Raw genomic sequence first — 21,215 nt, 5'->3', positions numbered from 1 at the left:
TATTCATGCCTCTGAAATACTGGATTAGCATTAAAAACATATGTGGGAGTCCCTGGTGGTGGAATGAGCTATAACTGCTCTCCCCATACCTTCAATATCCTTGAAGGTAACCTCACTGGTAGAACAGTCCCTAAGTCAACTCTGCTTCCTGGGTGAGATGAGGCCACAGAGTGTTGTGGAGTTGCTCAGAATCTACAGGGCCTGAGAGAAGATTGGTTTCCCATCCAAGTTTCTATTCTTCAACCCTTCTCTGATCTTCTAAACCCAACTGAAAGACAGTTGTGAGCTGAACCTTGTGGAGCTCCTCCAAGTCACTCCCAGCCTATAGGTTTTTCAAGGGAGGGAAGCATGTGGCCCTTTGATATCGGATGCGATACACAATTTGTGCCTTGGCACACTCTAGTATTTACCACAGCTTAGTCCTACGGAACTGAAATCCGTTACCCATACTGGGACTATGTACCTGTAGTTTTCTACAGTCTTCTGAAGTTTGCACTGTAACTTATTTACAATTCTGAGGAACTGACATTTGCAGCCCTCCCAGAGAGAGGCACTACACTTTTCTCAGCTCCACATGTACTCTACCAGTGCTACAGTTTCCAATACTTCTGGTATTGGAATTCAAGCTTTACCATATATAAATCAAGGTATTACTGCAGACAGCAGAAATTTGGTGGTACAATAATTAATGTATGAAGTGTATATTATGTGTGTGTAAGTTAAAGGAAGAAGTTACTTATTTCAAATAGCATAAAACAGTTCCATCTGTAATCAAACAGTACACTGATAGCAGAATCCCATGCACTACATAGTTTTAGATCACTGATTATCAACCTCTGTTTTACGTCTTAAGTTAAAAGTACATATCAGCTTTCCGAAGGAGACCTCTCTTTCAGGTTTCTTAACAAAAAGTAGGGGGACGGGGGAGGAAGCAGCTAAGACTTTAAGATCACTGTGGTCCAATTAGCAAGGATCTCACCCTTCAAGTCTGCAAACAAGAGATTACATTAACACCTGGTACAAAAGCTAACATTCTTAGATATCTTTATCTTCTATTTGACAGACTTGAAACTCTTGCCTAGCACTACTATGGAAATTCTTGTGACTGACAGTGTATATCTTGCATTTATAAAGAGGTTTTTTTAATCTTTGTGTCAGTCTTTAATTCTCCCTTCAATATTTGTGCATAATTCACATTAATGATAATGGGAGTTACATACTTGCATTGAGAGGAGAATAGCCTCCTAAATGTAAAATTGTTCTAGGAAAACCATTATGCTTATCTAAAATAAATGCTGCACATGAACATATGGGACACATAAAGTGCACTGTAGGGTCCTTGAAGGATCTCTTACAACATATGCCTGGAGTGACATGTATAAGAAACTCCTTTGTCATCTATGCATCAAAATAAACTGATCTCTCGGGCCATCACATATATTTATAACATCTGTACAGATAGGAAAAAAATACTTCTTTGCAATTGTCAGAAAATGACCATACAGCTGCAATAGAAATACAACCCTTCAGATTACAGTAACACTTGGCTGCAGCTTGTTATGCTAGGGATCTCAGCAAGGTATTGCTTTAAAAAAAATTGAACATCTGAAAAGCTGAACCTTCTAAAGTCCAGAACTGTTTGGAAAAAAAAAAAAGCACTGAAAAAACTTTTTAAGCATTTTGTTTTGACGATGTGCCTCAGGAATTCATCACATTTAACTGGGAAAATGTGAGCCATTAAATCTATTCAATGTCATGACATACAAAATTGAAGCATAATTGCTCCTAAGTGGTTGACAACTGGCAAGTACTTTTTATATGGATAGAGGAAAATTTATGCTATAAAATGTAAGATATTGTCAAAAGTTTGATTTTAATATAAGTGAAAATGCTACAAGAGGATTCAAAGGAGTAGAAAAAGCTCAGCAGTAACACTTTTACAACCACACATTTAAAAAGCTCTGAAATGAACAATCATTACATCTAAACCATTTGCCCTCAAAGTTTTAAAAAACCAGCATGAATATTAACAAATGATTAGAATAGTGAATTTCAAGAAGAGTAACAAAAACAAGCAGCCCATGAGAGGCCTGGTTTAAAAAGTTTCTTACCAATCATATGGTTTGCAACATGGATTTGTATCTCTCTTTCATTCTCAAAGGTCATCTGGCACTTGATGCACTGATACGTCTTTTTCTGTTTAATAACCAAAAAGAGATTAGAGAAAACTGTACTATAGCATAGAGCAGATGTGATTAAAAATACGGTCCATTATATATGCTGAACATTTCTCCTACCTAACCCCTTTTTCCATATACCAAGGTTGCATAGGGTTTTGAATGAAAACTCAAGGTGTACTAATATCCTGCCTTCAGAGGGCTTTAATCTCAAAGCAAAAATTTCAAACGATAGTCTAAATCACAGTTTCAGTGCTGAGTACTTGAAAACCTGATAACTTGATTATGACATAAATCTTCTATTATTGACACTTTACCCAGAGCAGTACAAACTTCTGTGCATGGAAACAAAGTAATTTTAAAAGGAGATCTGTTTGCTTTCAGAAAAAGATCAACTTTGAAATTTTTTTTTCTGTACTGAGGGAAACTCAAAGTACAATAGGCCTAAGACCAGTTGTACCTCGGAGAAAGGAAGGTGTGAATATATTTTGTACAGGTCTCCCATTAGAAATCTTGGAAATCCTACAGTAATATGAGAAATAATTTCCTTACGCTGTTTGTTGTGTGTTTTCTGTGTCATAATGTCATACTAATGAGGCTTAGCTGCAGAAACCAGGAGACAGTGTGAAGATGCAATTATAAGCCATTTATTCAAACAGGGAAAATGTGGTTTGTACTCAGATTGACAGTGGTGTGTACTCTGGCAGTGTGACAGGGAAGAATCCAAAAAATAATTTGCAGAGAATAAAATGCACTCGACAATTTAGGAATTCCAAGTTAAACCAAAAAACACCAGTGCTAAACTTGTGCAGATTTAGATTTACTTGTGTAGATCTCTCTACAACGTCTCCCAATGCCATTTTTAGGGGAGCTAATGCGGCCTACAAAAGATAAATTGGATTAGATATTCGTAAAGTATGTAGAAATATTAAAATGTGTTCATGTGTGGGTATGAGTAAATAATACATGCACATTTGAACAAATATTGATTATCTAAAACATAAATGCATAACTACGTGCTTAATACGTATGCTTAATTAGTGCAACAGAGCACACAAATGAGGTGCACATTTTTCACAAGCATTTGTGCACGTGCAGTTTAGAAAAACTGGGTCCCTTCTGCATACAGTTTATTAGGAAGAAATTATTGCGGAGTGGCTCTTTCTGCTGCTATCACACTGTGTCATGAGTACTCAGGGCCTGCCTCTCCAACTCCTATTGTGGACAGCCCCATAAGTGTGAGTCTAGTCACTGTTAAAAAACAAAACCAAACCAAGCACCACGTTCTCAGTGCTAGCCATTAATGGTAGAATCCCACTTTTGTAGTTAATTCCCCAGCACTCTGAATTATTTACATTTGTGTATATTTTAATATCTAAATTATTTCTTGTTGCATTCCCTCCACCCCTAAGCCCATGTGTTGAACCCAGTTTCCGGGGCAGCAGTAAGAAATCCAAGGATTTGGAGGAGTGTAGCAGGTTGCCCTCGCCCTCCATGTACAGGAGCCAATTTCCTACAACACTTTTCTGAGGAGAGAAAAAAATAGGTGCCACCAGTATTTTCATTACTACATTCCACCTCAGCAACAGGTTGGAGATCAAGATTAATGAACATGGCACGGTACCATAATAACAGGTGCAACTGTCTGTATGTTTGCAGTGTTGTTGTAGCCGTTTTCGTCCCAGGATATTAGAGAGACAAAGTGGGTGAGGTAATATCAATCATTGAACCAAACTTCTGTTTGATGAGAGAGAAGTTTTTCAGCTTACACAGAGTTCTTCTTCAGATCTTGGAAAGGAACTCACAGCATCACAGCTAAACAAGGATACCCCACTCCAGAGAAGTAGATCATATCATGGAACAGGTCATCCAAATAGCCCAAGAGAACCTGCTTCAATACAGCCTCTGACCATACATCCCTAGTTGTCACCAACCACCCCACACTGGAACCCATATGGGGTATCATCAAAAAATTACAACACATACTTGATGAGGACTACATCTTAAAAGAAATCTTTCCTCAACCCACCCTCTTCTGGCCTTCAAAATAACCCCCCAACCTTTTCAAGCTCATCATCAAGCAAGCTCCCCACAGACCAGGACCCATCAACTCAAAGTGGCACTAGACCTTGCCAGAACAACAGATGCAGAACCTGCAGACATATCTCCACTGCTACGATGATCAATATCCCCAACAACATACCTTTCAAAATCCATGGGTCCTGCACTTGCCTATCACAACATGTGGCATACCTCATCCATTTCACTAAATGTCCCAATAACAACTATGTTGGTGAAAGCAGACAATCACTATGCTCTCAAATGAACTTATATAGAAAAATGATAAAAGACAAAAACATCATATCACCCATGGGTGAACTCTTTTCACCAAACTATCACTTCATATCTGACCTCTCAGTACTCGTCCTCAAAGGAAAGCTGTACAACACCTTCAAAAGACAAGCCTAGGAGCTTAAATTCATTACTTTGCTAGACACTAAAAATCATGGTCTTAATAAAGACACTGGATTTATGGCTTATCACAACAACCTGTAACCCATTAACCCCACTTTTTTGTCTTATGACTGCAGGGATATTAACAGGACACTTTACCCTGAATGGTCCCTTAGAATATGTGTTTTACTTATGCTAAACAATCTGTTCCACCTTATATTTAGCTATGACACTCTTGAGTATCTTTCCCAGACCTGAGGAAGGGCTTTGTGTAGTTCGAAAGCTCCTCTCTTCCACCAGCAAAAGTTGGTCTAATAAAAGATATTACCTCACCCACCTTGTATCTCTGTTTATATGAATTTTATGTACACACAATGCATACTGTACATAGTGTGTATGTATGTTAGTACACACACAGGGCCTTACATGTTGTAAATCATTATGGTTGGTTTAAATGTAGTAACATGAGAGAAAATATGATAATGGGATAAAACAATATGCTGTTGGGTGAAAATTGATTCAATAAGCCAACAGCACCTGTGCAGAGGGAAATAGTTTGGATTGGATATAGACCACCAGATGAGTCAGAAATGTCTCCCCTCCCCCCCTGCCTCCCAGAGTCCAGCCTAAAATGTGGGGTGCAAATGGAAAAAAGGTTGGGTTTCTGAAGCACTGCTTTCCAGGAGTTTGTCCCACCGCTTGAGCATGAGTGCAAACACACACACTTACCTACATAAACCAGGTAGACATATATATGTGCATGTACACAGTCACACACACACATACACACACAGATGTCCCTAACTCACAAGTTCACCTCAGAAAACATTGGAAAAATCAAATGGCCACATTCAAAATGTGAAATCTTCCCCTCCTCCAAAAACTTTTAAGTCTGGATCTAGGGTGTTGGTTTAGATCCATCTCTAGTTAAAATCTTTCATCAGTTAATTAACTCATTAGTTAACAAGGACACTGGTTCAGCTCAACTCATTATTCAGACCTTTAAAATTAAATTAACACGTATTTATTTATAAAGAATTTTCTTGTGAATTTTAGTGCTTGTGAAAGACATATATTGCCAGATTTGGAGACTGGAGTTTTTTTTATCCTAACCCAGGCAGTGAGTCCGAACTTTCCTACACTACTCAGCCAACATACAAAAATCCCAACTTGGACAGACTGCCTTTGGAGTGAGAGGGTACATTTCAATCTCCATCTCAACTGAATCCTTGGTCTCAGCTGATGTGCACACACACACAGAAGGCCACCAAACAGCCATTTGTGGTGATCACCTGTACTTATACTCTAGCAGTAAACGGTTCTATAGCCTATTATCAATTCCCTTTACAAATATCAGCAGGCATGTTTTTTAATAAAAACCCACAAAGTTAGCTTACTCATAGTATCAGGAATAACCTGCCACTGCCATTCTTGTGGGAATCATAGATCCTGTGATCTTCATATTTATTTGTTAACATACACCTCTTCCTTCTGGAAAATTTTGGAATCAGTGGGTGGATATGATGACAAACTGTTGAACAAACTTCACTAAGAGAAAGCTTATGCTTGAGGTGCTAATGGGATGCATGTAGCACACCTCTGAATGAGATGATTTGACTTTCAAGAGCAGGCTTAAATTCCTCATGGGGTCAAGAAACTTAAATCCTCTTCTGCCATGGAATAACAGAATGATAAATAATAAATAATAACAACAACATAAGACTTTTTGGGTGATGGGGTCTTGTTTTTTCCCCCCCACAAATGGCTATTGTTCCCACGGGTTTTCCAGACTGCCCCCCTTTAAACCTGGAAGTAAAATCCTATTCTACATAGGAAGTGAAAACATTCCTCCATTCAGGTAGCTTTACAAGGGAAGAGAGAAAGAAAAAAAAATAGTGAAGGAACTATACCCCAGAAGAGAGTAGGGAAGAGAGAGAACTGAGTGATGAAGCAGAAAACAGGATCTGTTCACCCCATTTTCCAGGTCTCTTCAACTTGTTCCCTTAACATGTTTACTTTAGGTGGGTCATATAGAACAATGCAAATTAAGATGGCTATTGAACTGAAGTCCTGAGCGTTTGCCACTGTCAACGTTAAGCAACTGTTGTTCCTTATAGCTACAGCAATAAAATTATGAGAAATGTGTGCCATAAAGAAGAAATAGCTACATTTTTGAGTGTGGGAACTTAATTTCTCCAGTATTAAAAATATGCATCCAGACATCATCTGTCTCAAAACTAAATCAACCAGGCATACCCCTCTGGATGAAAACGTTAGCCACGCTTGTTTTCTCCAGCAAATGTGTAAGAGCCTATCAATGATTATTCACAAATGAAGCCACTTCCTAGAAAAACGGAGACTTGATATACAGTGTTTGTAATGAAAAATGAAAGCATTAATTCTAACATGACCAAGACAGAATAAAAGGCCTCAAAAAAGGGAAAGCAGCCAGAGTCCTCAGGATGGGCTGTAGTATAGCAGAACATACAATACCCAAATTCAACAGAAGGAAACATTAAGAAATTCCTAGAAGAGGAAACCTTAGCCTTATTTGTCTCTGAAATAATTCAAAAAAAGCTATAAGAATCATAAATACTGCTGAAAGTGGTGATTTTAGAAAGTGGTAAGATTCTACAACTAGAGCTTATTTTATGTATCCCTCTTGATGATATTTGGAATGAAATATGCTTGATATGCCTTGAAAACTATTAATGCGGGCCTCAGATGCAGACATTTCCTGAACAGAAAGCAGAAATTTCTATCATTTATGATTTTGACACAAACAAAAATAACTTTGTAAGATGCCATGTTTAGATGCCACTGAGACTGGTGCCTTAGAAACACCTGAGAGAGACAGAAAGAGATGACTACCTAGATAATACTTCCTTATATATATTTCAAATTCCAAGGGTAGTTGATAAACAAGCAGCATTACACTGCATGGTGTACATATTTTCTCTAATTTATTTTGACTGGTAGAAAATACCTGTCACAAGATCTCTGAGTGCACCTAACTCTTCCAGGTTCTTGATCCTCATCCAGCTGTCTCTAACCAACTTTGAAAAAAATCAGTAGAAACATCCACACTGAACACAACAAAAACAACACTCGTATACCCTTTCAGAAAGGGGAAGTGTGCCAATGGTAACTATAAACATATATGTCTAGAAATGGTATAAACGGATTCTCTCTTTCCTGCTGTATCTTTTCTTTCTCCCCTCTCTTTTCATCCATCAGCTATTAACACCTTTTTTTTAAAAAAATATCCCTATATTCATTTGCCCTTGGAGTTTCTACTGCACTTTTAAGTTTTTCCAAGGTCTCTTCTCAAAGCGTCAACTCTCACTTGCTTGATTTAAGCATAACTGGCAGTGTGATTTTGGGGGCGGGGCACTCTGAGTACCTTATATATCTATACACATTCTTTCCTTTCCACTTTTGTACTAAAGACATCAATATATTCTGTTGCTTACTGAAATGTGTGCTCCTGTTGTTTTTAATCTAATCTCAGTGTAGTTTCTCTATGACTATATTTTTTTCTAAGCCTCAACTGTTCTTTCCTGTGTTAAAAAGCAAAATCAATAGAGTGTTTAAAAAAAGAAACATAGAAGTGATCAAGAATTACAGAGTAGTAATTCTTGCAGTCTACTCAGCTTGTATTGTATATTTACAACAGCCTGAGTAAAAAATTGCATTTTACCTGTTGTACAGCATGCCAACAAGAGACTGGAGAAGAGGGATTTTCTTCAATCCACTTAGCCTAGTTACCTTAGAACATAAGAACGACCAAATTGAGTCACACTCATGGTCCATCTAGCCCAGGATCCTGTCTTCCGACACTGTACAATGCCGGATGCTTCAGAGGAAAACAACAGAACAGGGCCATTTACTGAATGATCTGCTGTTAGCCAGCCATAGCATCGGACAGTCAGACATTTAAAGACACTCAGAACATGGGATTGAGTCCCTGACCATTTTGGCTAATCCCCTTTACTTAGCGGTTCCTAACATTCTGTTCGCTTTTTTGACTGCCACTGCACACTGAGCGGATGTTTTCAGAGAACTATCCATTATGACTCCAAGATCTCTTTCTTGAGGGGTAACAGCTAATTTAGACCCCATCATTTTCTACTAATAGTTGGGACTATGGTTTCCAGTGTGCATTACTTTGCATTTATCAACACTGAATTTCATCTGCCATTTTGTCGCCTTGTCACCCACCTTTGTAATTCTTCTCAGTCAGCCTTGAACTTAACTATCTTGAGCAATTTTGTATCACCTGCAAACTTTGCCACCTTTCTGTTTACCTTGTTTTCCAGATCATTTATGAATATGTTGAACAGCATAGGCCCCAGTATAGATCCTTGGGGGACCCTGCTATTTACCTCTCTCCACTGTGAAAACTAACCATTATTCCTATCCTTTGTTTTCCATCCTTTCTCCAGTTACTGAACCACAGGAGAACCTTCCTTCTTGTCCCACGATTGCTTAGTTTGGTTAAGAGCCTTTGTTGAGGGACCAAAAGGCTTTCTGATAATCCAAGTATTAGTATTACTGTTAGTCTGTATCCACAAAAACAACGAGGAGGCCGGTGGCACTCTCAAGTTGCAGTGGAGGAGGTTTAGGTTGGATATTAGGAAAAACTTTTTCAATAGGAGGGTGGTGAAACACTGGAATGAGTTACCTAGAGAGGTGGTGGCATCTCCTTCCTTAGAAGTTTTTAAGGTCAGGCTTGACAAAGCCCTGGCTGGGATGGTTTAGTTGGGGATTGGTCCTGCTTTGAGCAGGGGGTTGGACTAGATGACCTCCTGAGGTCCCTTCCAACCCTGATAGTCTATGATTCTATGATTAAAGACTAACAGATTTATTTGGGCATAAGCTTTCGTGGCTAAAATCCCAGTTCTTCAGATGCATGGAGTGAAAATTACAGATGCAAGTGTAAATATACTGGCACATGAAGTGAAGGAAGTTAGTGAGCTGTAGCTCATGAAAGCTTATGCTCAAATAAATTTGTTAGTCTCTAAGGTGCCACAAGTACTCCTTCACCTTACAAGTGGAGAACCAGTGTTGACATGGCCAATTCAATCAGGGTGGATGTGGTCCACTCCCAATAATTGATGAGGAGGTGTCAATATCAAGAGAGGGAAAATTGCTTTTGTAGTGAGCCAGCCACTCCCAGTCCCTATTCAAGCCCAAATTAATGGTGTTACATTTGCAAATGAATTGTAGCTCTGCAGTTTCTCTTTGAAGTCTGTTTTTGAAGTTTTTTTTGTTGAAGTATGGCTACTTTAAATCTGTTGTAGAATGTCGAGGGAAATTGAAGTGTTCTCCTACTGGCTTTTGTATGTTACCATTCCTGATGTCTGATTTGTGTCCATTTATTCTTTTATGTAGAGACTGTCCAGTCTGGCCAATGTACATGGCAGAGGAGCATTGCTGGAACATGATGGCATATATCACATTGGTAGATGTGCAGGTGAACGAGCCCATGATTGGTGCGGCTGATGTGGTTGGGTCGTCTGATGGTGTCGCTAGAGTAGATATGGGCACAGAATAGGCAACGGGGTTTGTTACAGGGATTGGTTCCTGGGTTAGTGTGGTGTGTAGTTGCTGGTGAGTATTTGCTTTAGGCTGGGGAGCCATCTGTAAGTGAGGACTGGCCTGCCTCCCAAGGTCTGTGAGAGTGAGGAATCATTTTCCAGGATAGGTTGCAGATCTTTGATGTGCTGGAGAGGTTTTAGCTGGGGACTGTACATGATGGCCCGTTTTCTGTTATTTTCCTTGTTGGGCCTGTCTTGTAGTAAGTGAATTCTGGGTACTGGTCTCACAATTTTCCCTCTCTTGGTATTGATACCTCCTCCTCAATTACTGGGAGTGGACCACATCCACCCTAATTGAACTGGCCCTGTCAACACTGGTTCTCCACTTTTGTAAGGTAACTCGCTTCTCTTCATGTGTCAGTATATTTACGCCTGCATCTGTAATTTTCACTCCATGCATCTGAAGAAGTGGGTTTTTTACCCAAAAAAGCATATGTCCAAATAAATCTGTTAGTCTTTAAGGTGCCACCGGACTCCTTGTTGTTTTTTCTGATAACACCCTTCTCTATATGCTTTTTGGCTCCCCTCAAAGAATTCTAATAGATTGGTGAGGCATGATTTCACTTTACAAAAGCCAGATTGATTCTTCCCCAACAAATCATGTTCATCTATGTATCTGATAATTCTGTTCTTTACTATAGTTCCAACCAATTCGCCTGGTTTTGAAATTAGCCTTACTGGCCTGCAATTGCCAGGATTGCCTCTGAAGCCTTTTTTTTTTTAAATTCAGTGTCACATCCGCTCTCCAGCAGTCATCTGGTCCAGAGGCTGATTTAAGCGATAGGTAATATAACAGTTAGTAGTTCCGCAATTTCATATTTGAGTTCCTTCAGAACTCTTGGGTGATCATCATCTGCTCCTGGTGACTTATTACTGTTTAATTTATCAATTTGTTCCAAAACCTCCTCTACTGACACTTCAGTATGGGACAGTTCCTCAGGATTTGTCACCTAAAAAAAGTGGCTCAGGTGTGGAAATCTCCCTCACGTCCTCTGCAGTGAAGACCGATGCAAAGAATTAATTTAGCTTCTCCGCAACAGCTTTGTCTTCCCTGAGTGCTCCTTTAGCACCTCGATTGTCTATTGGCCCCACTGCCTGTTTACTACAAGCAAAGGTAAACAAACTTCTATTCTGAAAATACTACAGTGAGTTATTATTTTCCAAAAACAGCATAATTCTTTAAAGATCCTTTTGCTATAAAAACATTTTAACAGACCCAATCTACATGTTTAATCCCCAGAATGAAGCACTGACAGTTATTTAGCCTGCTGATATCACTGTTCAAGTACAGAAGCGATCAGTAAAGGTAAAATCATGAATTATTCCAAGTAACTTGCGTATACACCATACAGGTTTCAGGCATTAGCATATGTGCAGGCTGCAGGCCATAGGCACCTGTTTAAGGTGCTATGTGGTGTACGCACAAATGCTGATTTTTCATTATCTTCTACAAAGGAACTAAAATCTGCCCTCGCGGGATGAAATTCAAAGCATTTACCTTGTTGAAGAACTTAAACTCTCCCCTGAGAGAACAGGTATGGAAGCTCTCACCGAAAAGAGAGAGTTAAAGCAAGAAATTAGAGTAGAAGACGGCAATGTATTCCACTCCTGACAGATGAGGGGAAGAGCATGAAATATTTTAGGCTGTGTGCACAGCCATGTGAAAAAGGAATTAGTCCCACAGAAAAGAATAGATCTGTTTCAGAGAATTTAGAAGGAAATAAAGAACTGAGAAGTAGAAAGAAGACAGTGACCTACTCAGAGACTCAGCTGAACTCTCAAGAGACATCACGCTGAAGGAAGGGATATTTCCATTCCTTATTTTATTCCTCTGCAGAACTAGATGTATATCACAGCTGGAGGCAGGTCTAGTCACATATTCACTTGACCCAGTGGGAGCAATATCCAGTTGTACTAAAGAAGCAACTAAAACAAAACAAATTTTCATTGAAATCGAACCTGGGATGCGGACACAATCTGCGAATCACTGACAGGATGCACTATGAACAGCTCTATCTGAGCCCATTCTGTCTGCACTGTCAGGACTTGAGGTCTTCTTGCACTTACTGAACTGCTCGCTCAGTGCACTCTAAAAGCATCTTCAACTCTGTTATTGCCCACTGCATCAAGAATCATTTGGGGGTACTTTAATTAGCAGACTAATATAAGGTGGAGTCTATGGCTGGAATTTTTCAGTAAGAGCAGGGCACCCAGCTCCCTTAGTAAATACTTTTGAAAATCTCACCCCATTATCTTTCATTCAAAGTGTCAGAGTGGTGTGACTGGTATTCCTGTCACTGCTACTGGTCTGCTGAGAAGAGTTCCCATATTCACTTCTCATTCCATTTGTTCTTCACAGTGTAAGAAGTAACCTGGCCCAACCATGAACTAAAATTTCAACAAACAATTTTAAAACACCATAAACAGTAGACACAATAGATTTCATGAGCAGGCTTCTAAAGGCTTGCTTACATACTAAATTAGCCAAAAATCTTAAAAGTAAAGATGTAAGACAGCAGACAGTCTGTGAAAACTAACTCTTTTCTCTCAAGAATATCACCTGTACACGCTACAAGAATTTTTGCATCACATAAGAAAACTACTTTCATTAAGGGAAGGAAACAAACCAATTCCAGATTTCACAAGTTAAATACTGCTGTGCAATATCCTCTGGTGATTAAACAGCTGCTAATAATTATTTGAGTATCAATGTGGCCAGTATGGCACCTGAGCCATAAAGATACTGTTTCTATTTCCTTTTTGAATTTTTGTAAGGAAGTATCTTTCTTACACATAGGTTTTTCCAGGTCTCTCTCTCTCACACACACACACATACACACACACAGAGTGAGGAAAGCCGCTGCCGCCGCCCCCGGAAAGCAGGGCTCATATCCATCTCTCAAGGTCATATAGCAAGACAACTAACCTCTCTGAAGCAGTGACTCAAATTTTACGCAGGGCGATGCAAAGTTTTGAGGGTCTTTCACTAAATCTTTCATTCCAATCTCCTCCTTCTCATATTTGGTGCCTGGTCACATGTTTATAGCACAGGTCATTCTCAAAAGATATTTTTTTTTACTATTAATTTTATAACATTTGAATTTCAGATAATTGTTAATCCTATTAAATGCTTTGTATAGTTACTCTAGTGGTCTACATTGTGTATAATAAGAGGTGCTAAAGTTCAGCAGTACTTACTCTGGGAACAGGGGATGTCTGGGTACCCTTCCTTTGGCCGCTAGTCTCAGGTGTCAGGTCTCGGTGATCTAACTGAATGTGGTTCTCTAGGTCTTCAGCACTTTCAAATTTGACACTACACTCTGGGCACCTCAGACTGCCACACGGTCTCTCATTCACTTCCTGGGGGGTCAAGCCTGAAGACTGTCCGTTGGTACCCCTGGTCATGCATCCAGCACACAGGCCATATGGCAGGCCGTTAACATCCAGTTTCACCAAGTCCTGCTTGTTCCGGAACTCTTTCAAGCACAAAGCACACTTGTAGAGTTTCTGCAAAGCCTGACCATTGGGAGAAGAGGCTGCAGAGTTTCCTGCCAATTTCTGCATATGGAACGTTCCATGAATTTTCAGCTCAAGGGTAGAGGTGACTGTCTGCATACAGACAACACAGCGAAACCCAGTGAGGGAATTTCTGAGATCCGGATGCATCTGGCAGTGCTCAATAAATTCTTCCTCACTCTGCAGTGGCATTTTGCAGATCCTGCATGTTCCCGTATCCAAACTCTTGCTATGAGTGACTTTGTGCTCTGTCAGGGTCAGAAGGGACGGGAAGCGCTCCCCACAAATGGGGCACATGTAGTGCTTAGCTGGACCTCGGTGGGTCTGCATATGCTCTCTGAGGCCATTTTCTGAGAAAAAGGTCCTTGAGCAGATGTTACACTTGTGGCTACCTTTGATGAATTCTGCTTTCTTCCTAGAACAATCATCCTCCCCAGGTCTAATGTTATGATCTCTTAAACGATGGTTTTGCAAAAGGACTTCCATGGTATAGGCAGCCCCACAAATATCACAACCATACATCGGCTCAGAAGCATCTACATCATCCTCACTAGCCTCATGACTGTTTGAAGTATCCGGATTCTTCATCAACATGTTCTGGAGATCTGCAGCTTCCGTCTTCTTATTAGTTGGGGTCATGCCATTAGCTGTACCATTCTCAGCCCCAGCATCAAAGACACAATGTTTCTCCCGCAAATGTTTTTCAAGCAAGATGATAGCATGGAAAGCTTTGCTGCAGAACTTACAGTTGTATTTTTTACTGTGGGTTGTGATGTGGCACTGCAGTTCTACTTCAGTGCTGAAGGTCTCTCCACAGAAGATGCATTTATGTGACTTTGTTGGATTGCCCAAATGGCTATGCTTTACATGGATCTGAAGGTCCACCTCCTTTCTAAAATCCCAATTACAGGCTGTACAACGATACATCTTCTTTTCATTGCTATGCTTGACTGCCAGATGTACTTGGATAGATACCTTGGAATCAAAAACCTCTTGGCAAAGGGTGCAGTGATACAACACAAAAGTATGCATGTCCAGCAAATGCTTCTGCAAATCATCCACTGAAGAAAACTGTTTGTCACAGCTCTCACATACATAATGGGTAGAAGTTGTCATGTAGTGTACTGTGAGGTGCTGCAGGAGAGATTCCTGAGAATCAAAATCTTCTTTACACTGAGGGCAAGACTGTTTCCTTAAAAGCAACTCCAAATGTAACTTTAAATGAGTTTGAAAACTTTCAAAATTAGAGAACTTTAGATCACACTGATTACATGGGTATTCACCATTAGAAACTGAGTTTAAGCTGGCAGAAAGCCGCTGCCTTTTAGGGGAAGAGACTTCAACATCAGAAGAAACTGGACTCTGCTCTGCTTTTGACTTCTTATTGTGTGCCAGAGGAATGTTCTTGTGGTTTTCTTTAATGTGCTTTGTAAGCTTCAGGATGGAGCCAAAAATGGGGGAGTTTGTGCAATAAGGGCAAGAATAAACTTCCATAAAAGACTGTGTTGGCTGAACAACAGGGGAATCCAATTTTGAGTTTCCTACATTGCAGTGAGTTTGCTGAATATGCTCAGTCAAGGATGCTTCCGTCAGAAAGCCCATGGAGCACTGGTTACAGAAAAAGGCATTGTTACCATCTTGAGGGGTAGCACTTGGTCCACAGTGAGTGATGCGGATGTGCTCCTGTAGGCTATTGATATCCGCAAACATCTCAGGGCAATAGTTACAGTGAAAGGCAGAAATGTTGTTAAACTGCATCATGGGATATGCATGGTTTTTGTGCACCTTTCTGACATGTTCGTTCAAGTTGTACAGCGTAGGCATGGAATCAAGGCAGATCTGGCATGTGTGGCTTTGTTGAGGTTTGTCTGCATGAATGGTCTTCAAATGGATCTCCAGGACAGCAAGGCTGTTGAAGTCACGCTTGGAGCAGTAAGGACAGCTATAGGTGACTTTAGACCAGTTCTGGCCTTCCTCTCTTTCCACTGATCTGATCTTCTTTTGTCCTCTCAACGGTTTTAAAGTGGAGTCCGGAGTGGAGCCTCGTTCTACCGATGCACTTGAATCAGGTGTTGCACTGCTCATAGACGCCACACTCCCCAAGACTGGGTCAGGGCTGACACTGTGGTTGCTGGAATCAGGTTGTCTGTGGCTATCCAAGTGGCAATAGACTTCCTCCACTGAAGAAAACTGCTCAGGGCACATAGGGCACTTGTGTTTTTTGTTGGCATGGGCTTGATGAATGTGGGAAAGCAGTGAGTTTTCATCTGCAAATACTTCAGGACAATGAATACACTGCAAATCTGCCTTCTCAGAAAGCTGTGGGTGGCGTGTCATTACGTGCTTCTCCAAATCTTCTGTCTGACTGAATGTCTCTTCACAGTAATCACACATAAAATCATCCTTCTTCACCTCTTTCTCAGTCTTTGCCATATGTTCCTTGTTCTTTTTATGAGCTTGCATGTGACTCTGCAATGAGCTGGTGGAGGAAAAGCCACGCTTACAGACAGTACACTTGAATGGCTTGCTCGAACTGTGGGTTTTCAGGTGAATTTTGAGGTGGTCGCTGCGAGAGAATGCTGCCTCACATTCATGGCAATGGTACTTTTTGTCCCCCGTGTGAAGCTTTATGTGGCGATCCCTACTTCTCTTATGTTTAAAAAGCCGGCTACAGTAGGTACATTTGAAAGGTAGTTTGTCACTGTGGATCTGCTCGTGCCTTTTAAGGTAGCTCAGGCGAATGAAGGACTTATCACAAAACTGACAGGGATATGGCAGGCCAGTCCCCCCTTCCTCCTCCCCGATGCCGAGATCACACCCATCTCCTATCATCTGAGTGGGTGATGCAACATCTTTGCTGGAGGGAGATGAAGCCACCCAGGAGAGTTGTGGGTCGTCATCACCATCTGTAATGGGAAAGCAGAAAGGAGATTAAAAACAATTCCCAGTGCATCTGTGAAATAAGGACAAAGCCTCTCAACAACACTGTGGGCTTCTGCTACTACAGTAAAAAAAATCAGTTGCTGAACAAAAAAAAAAAAGACATAAATGTCTCTTGAATTTTAAAGGATGCTTGAGAAAGAGGAAGAGAAGCACACATTGTTATGTAAGTTATGAACATTCAAACATTTAGCACTGATATAAGGCCTTTTTCTTTAGCAGGCTTAACTACTCACTGTACTGTAAAAGAACAAACAATAAGTAAAGAAAATAAAATGCATTGTGAAGCAAAGCAATACAAACATGTCTAAGAGCTACAGTATTAAGTGGTCACCTGTGATTTGGTGGGATTTTTTTTTAAATGATGCATCAGAATGATTTTAAATAATGTCTCCTTGTAACAAAATCTTTTCAGTTCTTTCTTGAAATTGAAACAGATTTAAAAAGCTGCACAAAAGCGGTAACATGTAGAAAAAGCAAACAGAATTCAACATCCATGTGAAATAGAAGCAACAGATTTGAGAATACTCAGTTGAATCTGTCAAGAAATTTTGATTGTTACCATATTCATTGGCTTAGAAAGGCAATGTTGTCCAATTGCAAAAAAAAAGACTTGCAATAAAAAGACTAATAATAATCTTCGGAGATTTGAGCGTGTGTCATCACCAGAAAACCAACTTCAGGAACAAAAAAACAGCACAGCCAAGCCTGTAATGACAGAGTGCTCCCACTTCCATGGCTCAAAGATGAGGGTTTAGAAAATAGTTCATAAATCAGTATTTTCCAAAAGAAACACAATGAATAGAAGAATGGTTATTTTAAGAAAATACATAAAAAGTTAGCATATTTCATAATTTGAATTGTTCATCAGATAGAGAACAAAATGAGTGCAAATGTAATCCTTCCACAGAGAATGCTGAAGATGTCAAGTTAAGTGAAGATGCCACTAGTCTGATATAAAACTGAACCCTGAATGAAGAACAGTGTAAAACTTGTGAGAGTAGAGGAGCGGTAGGTAAAGCACTGCAATGCAAAAAGGAACCATTTCTCCAAACATAAACATACCCTCTAAAACATTTAATGATTCAACTTCAACTATTATTATAACCGAACAAAAAAAACAAAAAAAGCCCACCTCCAACTGCGTAGGCTGCCACCCATACACTTGTCTGCCAACTAAACAGCTTCACCAAATTAAAGCACATGTACAGTAGAATAGCTCTCAAAGAAAAACTAAGTTAACGAGGATATCATCAATACAAGAACCTATGCCCTATATCATAGTATACTTGGTCAAATGTCTGCTTTTACATCCCAGGAAGAGAGGGATTTGCATTACTTTAGAACACTCCACCAAGAATGTATAAAAATAATCATACACAAGACAACTTATCTAGCAAAAATGTGCTGCATTTTTTCTAGCACGGCGCTGTGTGGGAGGATGGCCTTCTCTCCTTACGCAGCACGACCACAGCGTCCTCATCTTGACTCATCCAAACCTGCTACTCCAGAATGACTGATGGCAGGCAAACAGTATTTTATTCTCATTACAGAAATGTACTATAATTCTCAACAAACAACCTAAACTTATAGAACGTTCAGTGTTCCTGTGTTAGACAGGAATGTAAGAGCCTGGCGGAGCCTGAACATTACAAAGTTTCATCCACTGATTTTTACAGAGACTTGTTTTTAATTCTTTCTATTCTCATCCTGTAACCAACACCTAATATCTTTTTGTATGAGCAATCATATAATATGCTTCATATTTAAATCTACTCTGTTGTACATTACTGCATGCCATACTGAAGACTTGGGTTCGCTCCTCATTCTGCGCAGCCTCTTTCTCTCTCTCTCTGATGTCAGCCACATTCACAGGGGTTCTCTCTCTCCAAGCAAAGGAGGAGCAGCCTCCCTAGGGACTTGCATTAATGGGCCCTTCTGACTGGAAGGATTCAGCTGGCTGCCAGCTTCTTGGATTAGATTCAGTGGGGAGGTACCGGTAGATCACTGCTCACTAATTCCCAGCTCACGCCAGCTGGGCTCCTCAAGGGGAATGGAGACAAAAGCGAGAGAGGGGGATGCTAGGGCCCGAACTAGGGCAGCACATGGTGAATTTGCTATTCCTACAGTTTTTCTACTGGAAAAAAAACCCCACAATATTACTACTCTGTAAGTTAACTGGCTGTGGCCTAAACTGTAAGAAGTTGCCATTAAATAAAAATCATTGTAAAAATAGGCATGTAAAATGTCATACTTTATTATCACAGAGAAAGACTAAATATTTTGCTGCATATTGGTACACAAGCATAAATGATTTAAGAGTGAAATCAGGGGGAAAAAAACAGATAGGCTTAAACCACTTTGATGAATAAATCAGCTTCAGTGTCCATAGCATCTTTTACAATCTGCAAATTCGATGTGCCAAATTCACTGCTAGCATAACCCAGTACAACTCCGTTAACTTCAATATGATTATATGTGCTGTGCCAGCAGTGAAGTTAGTCCATTATCTCAGCGATACAAATATGTTTAAGAAGTTCTCACACTTGTCTGAAACTGACTGATCTATCCCAAAACACAGCAGGTGGACATGGCAACAACTTCAGGAAAGATGCTAAGAATTGAAAAGCAGCATTCCCTTCCTCCTGCTGCCCTCCCAGCATACTGGACTAATTTTTTTTTTAATCAAAGAAAGATGGTGTTACTTTCTGAATGACATGCATTCAATGGATTCAAGTGAAATAACATTTTTCATGTTTGTTTACATAAAATTGAAAGCAAGACTGTCTCATTTTGGCAGTTTGATTTAGACATTTTATTGATTTAAGTGTTAAACTTTTATTTTCCTTTTAATATATTTGTTTTTTCTGCCTTTTAGAATTTAAAAATAGCTGGACAACTATTGCTCCCACACAAAATCTACCTTGACTTCCTTACAAACAAAACATTAAAGAATCCAAAAACTAAAACTGAAGAAATTAGAGGGAAAACTCATTATCATTTATCTCTTTATGGAATGAAAAACAATGCTGTTAATTTTAACTTGCCACTTTAAATTGAGAAAAGCCTTATAATAAGCCCAGAAGAATATGCTAAGGAATTTTGCTGGAGTATTTTACATTGGGAAGATACAGTTAAAACGTGGTGTGACATGCCTGGCAATAGTGATTTTTCCAAATAATTCTACATTAATGCAATCAAAGGAATGTAACAGAATGAGAAAAATCACTTTCAAAAAGGAGATTAAAGTCATTAAAAATGGCTAATCCTGCAAAGTGGGACTGTTCTAAAATAGGGAATCACATGGCTGGTGCAAGTCTTTTGTCATCTGCGCATAAGAGAATCAAAACGAGTGTTAAAAGGAGAAGAAAATTCAATAAAAGTTTAATTAGAAAAAACAGAGCATTAAGTAGGCTTCAGAATGCAGGCAGACTGTGAGATATATGTGTAGGTCGTGATGCTTACGTGGCCAAACTTGATAATCAATCACAAAGTGATACAGTCATTTACCAACTTAATGTTCAGCATGTTTACAAAGCCACAAGCATTCATCATCATCACTGAAGAGATAATTTCAGCCTAGATGCATTCAATAAATGTATTTTTCCATCTAATAAGAGCAATTTGGCCAAACTGCTCTATAAATCACACTTTGTTTTCCGTTTATCATTCACATAACGCAAGCCAAGTTCAGAAATGTACTCATGCAGCTATGACAATCAACCCCAGAGCTATGAATTCATGATTGGTTTTCAAAAGGAAGATATAACTTGTCAGAAACGGAAAGACCTAGCTAGCACAGTCTCCTGATAGGGTTGATATATTTGTTAAGACAATTACTTTGCTAATAGAAATAAAATTGTGTACACATACATATAATTTCACGTCCCTGAAAGACACCATCTTTCCACTTCCTCACACAAAGCTAGCCAGAAACTTTGTTACATTCTATCAAACTTTCAGCTGAGCCTTCACTTGTTGAAGAACTTCACTTGAAGAACCATCATTAGTGCACAAGGTAATAAGCTCTTCTTCGAGTACTGTCTCTATGGGTGCTTCACTGTAGGTGACTTTACAGCAGTATCCCCTGTGGAGGGCTGCGACTTCGGAGTGGAGCCTATTATTGATGATAGTACTGTGGTGCCAAAGATGGCATGAGAAGCTAAGTCTCGAGTAATAGCGTAGTGTTCTGCAAAAGTATGAGCAGAAGCAAACATTGCTGCCCTGCAGATTTCTGAGATGGAAACATCTTTAAAGAACGCGACCAAGAGGGAAACGGATCTCGTGGAATGCATGCAAATTCCTGAGGGATAACAATAGTTAATGCGGTCTGAGACCCATTTGGAGAGCCTTTCAGCTGATATTGCAGAGCCCTGAGATCTGTCCGCAATTGAGAGGAAGAATTTAGAAGATTTCCTAAAGCCCTTTGTCCAGTCCCAATAAAATGTGAGGGCCACTAGAAATGCTGACGTCATTGAAAGGTGCAGAAGAGAGTAAGTAGCCAGCCTGCTACTTGCTCCATCTTGCG

General features: G+C 39.8%; 1 protein-coding gene across 1 annotated transcript in view; it reads right to left on the bottom strand.

Moving 5' to 3' along the window:
• The window catches only part of ZNF423 (zinc finger protein 423), a 317,744-nt gene that overhangs the window by 99,548 nt on the left and 196,981 nt on the right, over positions 1-21,215 (bottom strand). The window contains exons 5-6 of the mRNA XM_077831047.1: positions 13,430-16,653; positions 2,112-2,196 (exon numbers count right to left, since the gene is read on the bottom strand). Coding sequence (XP_077687173.1) covers positions 2,112-2,196; positions 13,430-16,653 — 3,309 coding nt within the window. The remainder of the gene's footprint in view (positions 1-2,111; positions 2,197-13,429; positions 16,654-21,215) is intronic.

This window comes from Eretmochelys imbricata, chromosome 12 (assembly GCF_965152235.1).
Source record: "Eretmochelys imbricata isolate rEreImb1 chromosome 12, rEreImb1.hap1, whole genome shotgun sequence".
Taxonomy (NCBI): domain Eukaryota; kingdom Metazoa; phylum Chordata; order Testudines; family Cheloniidae; genus Eretmochelys; species Eretmochelys imbricata.
Note: the sequence above shows the minus strand (reverse complement) of the source record. Positions and strands in the feature narration are given on the sequence as shown.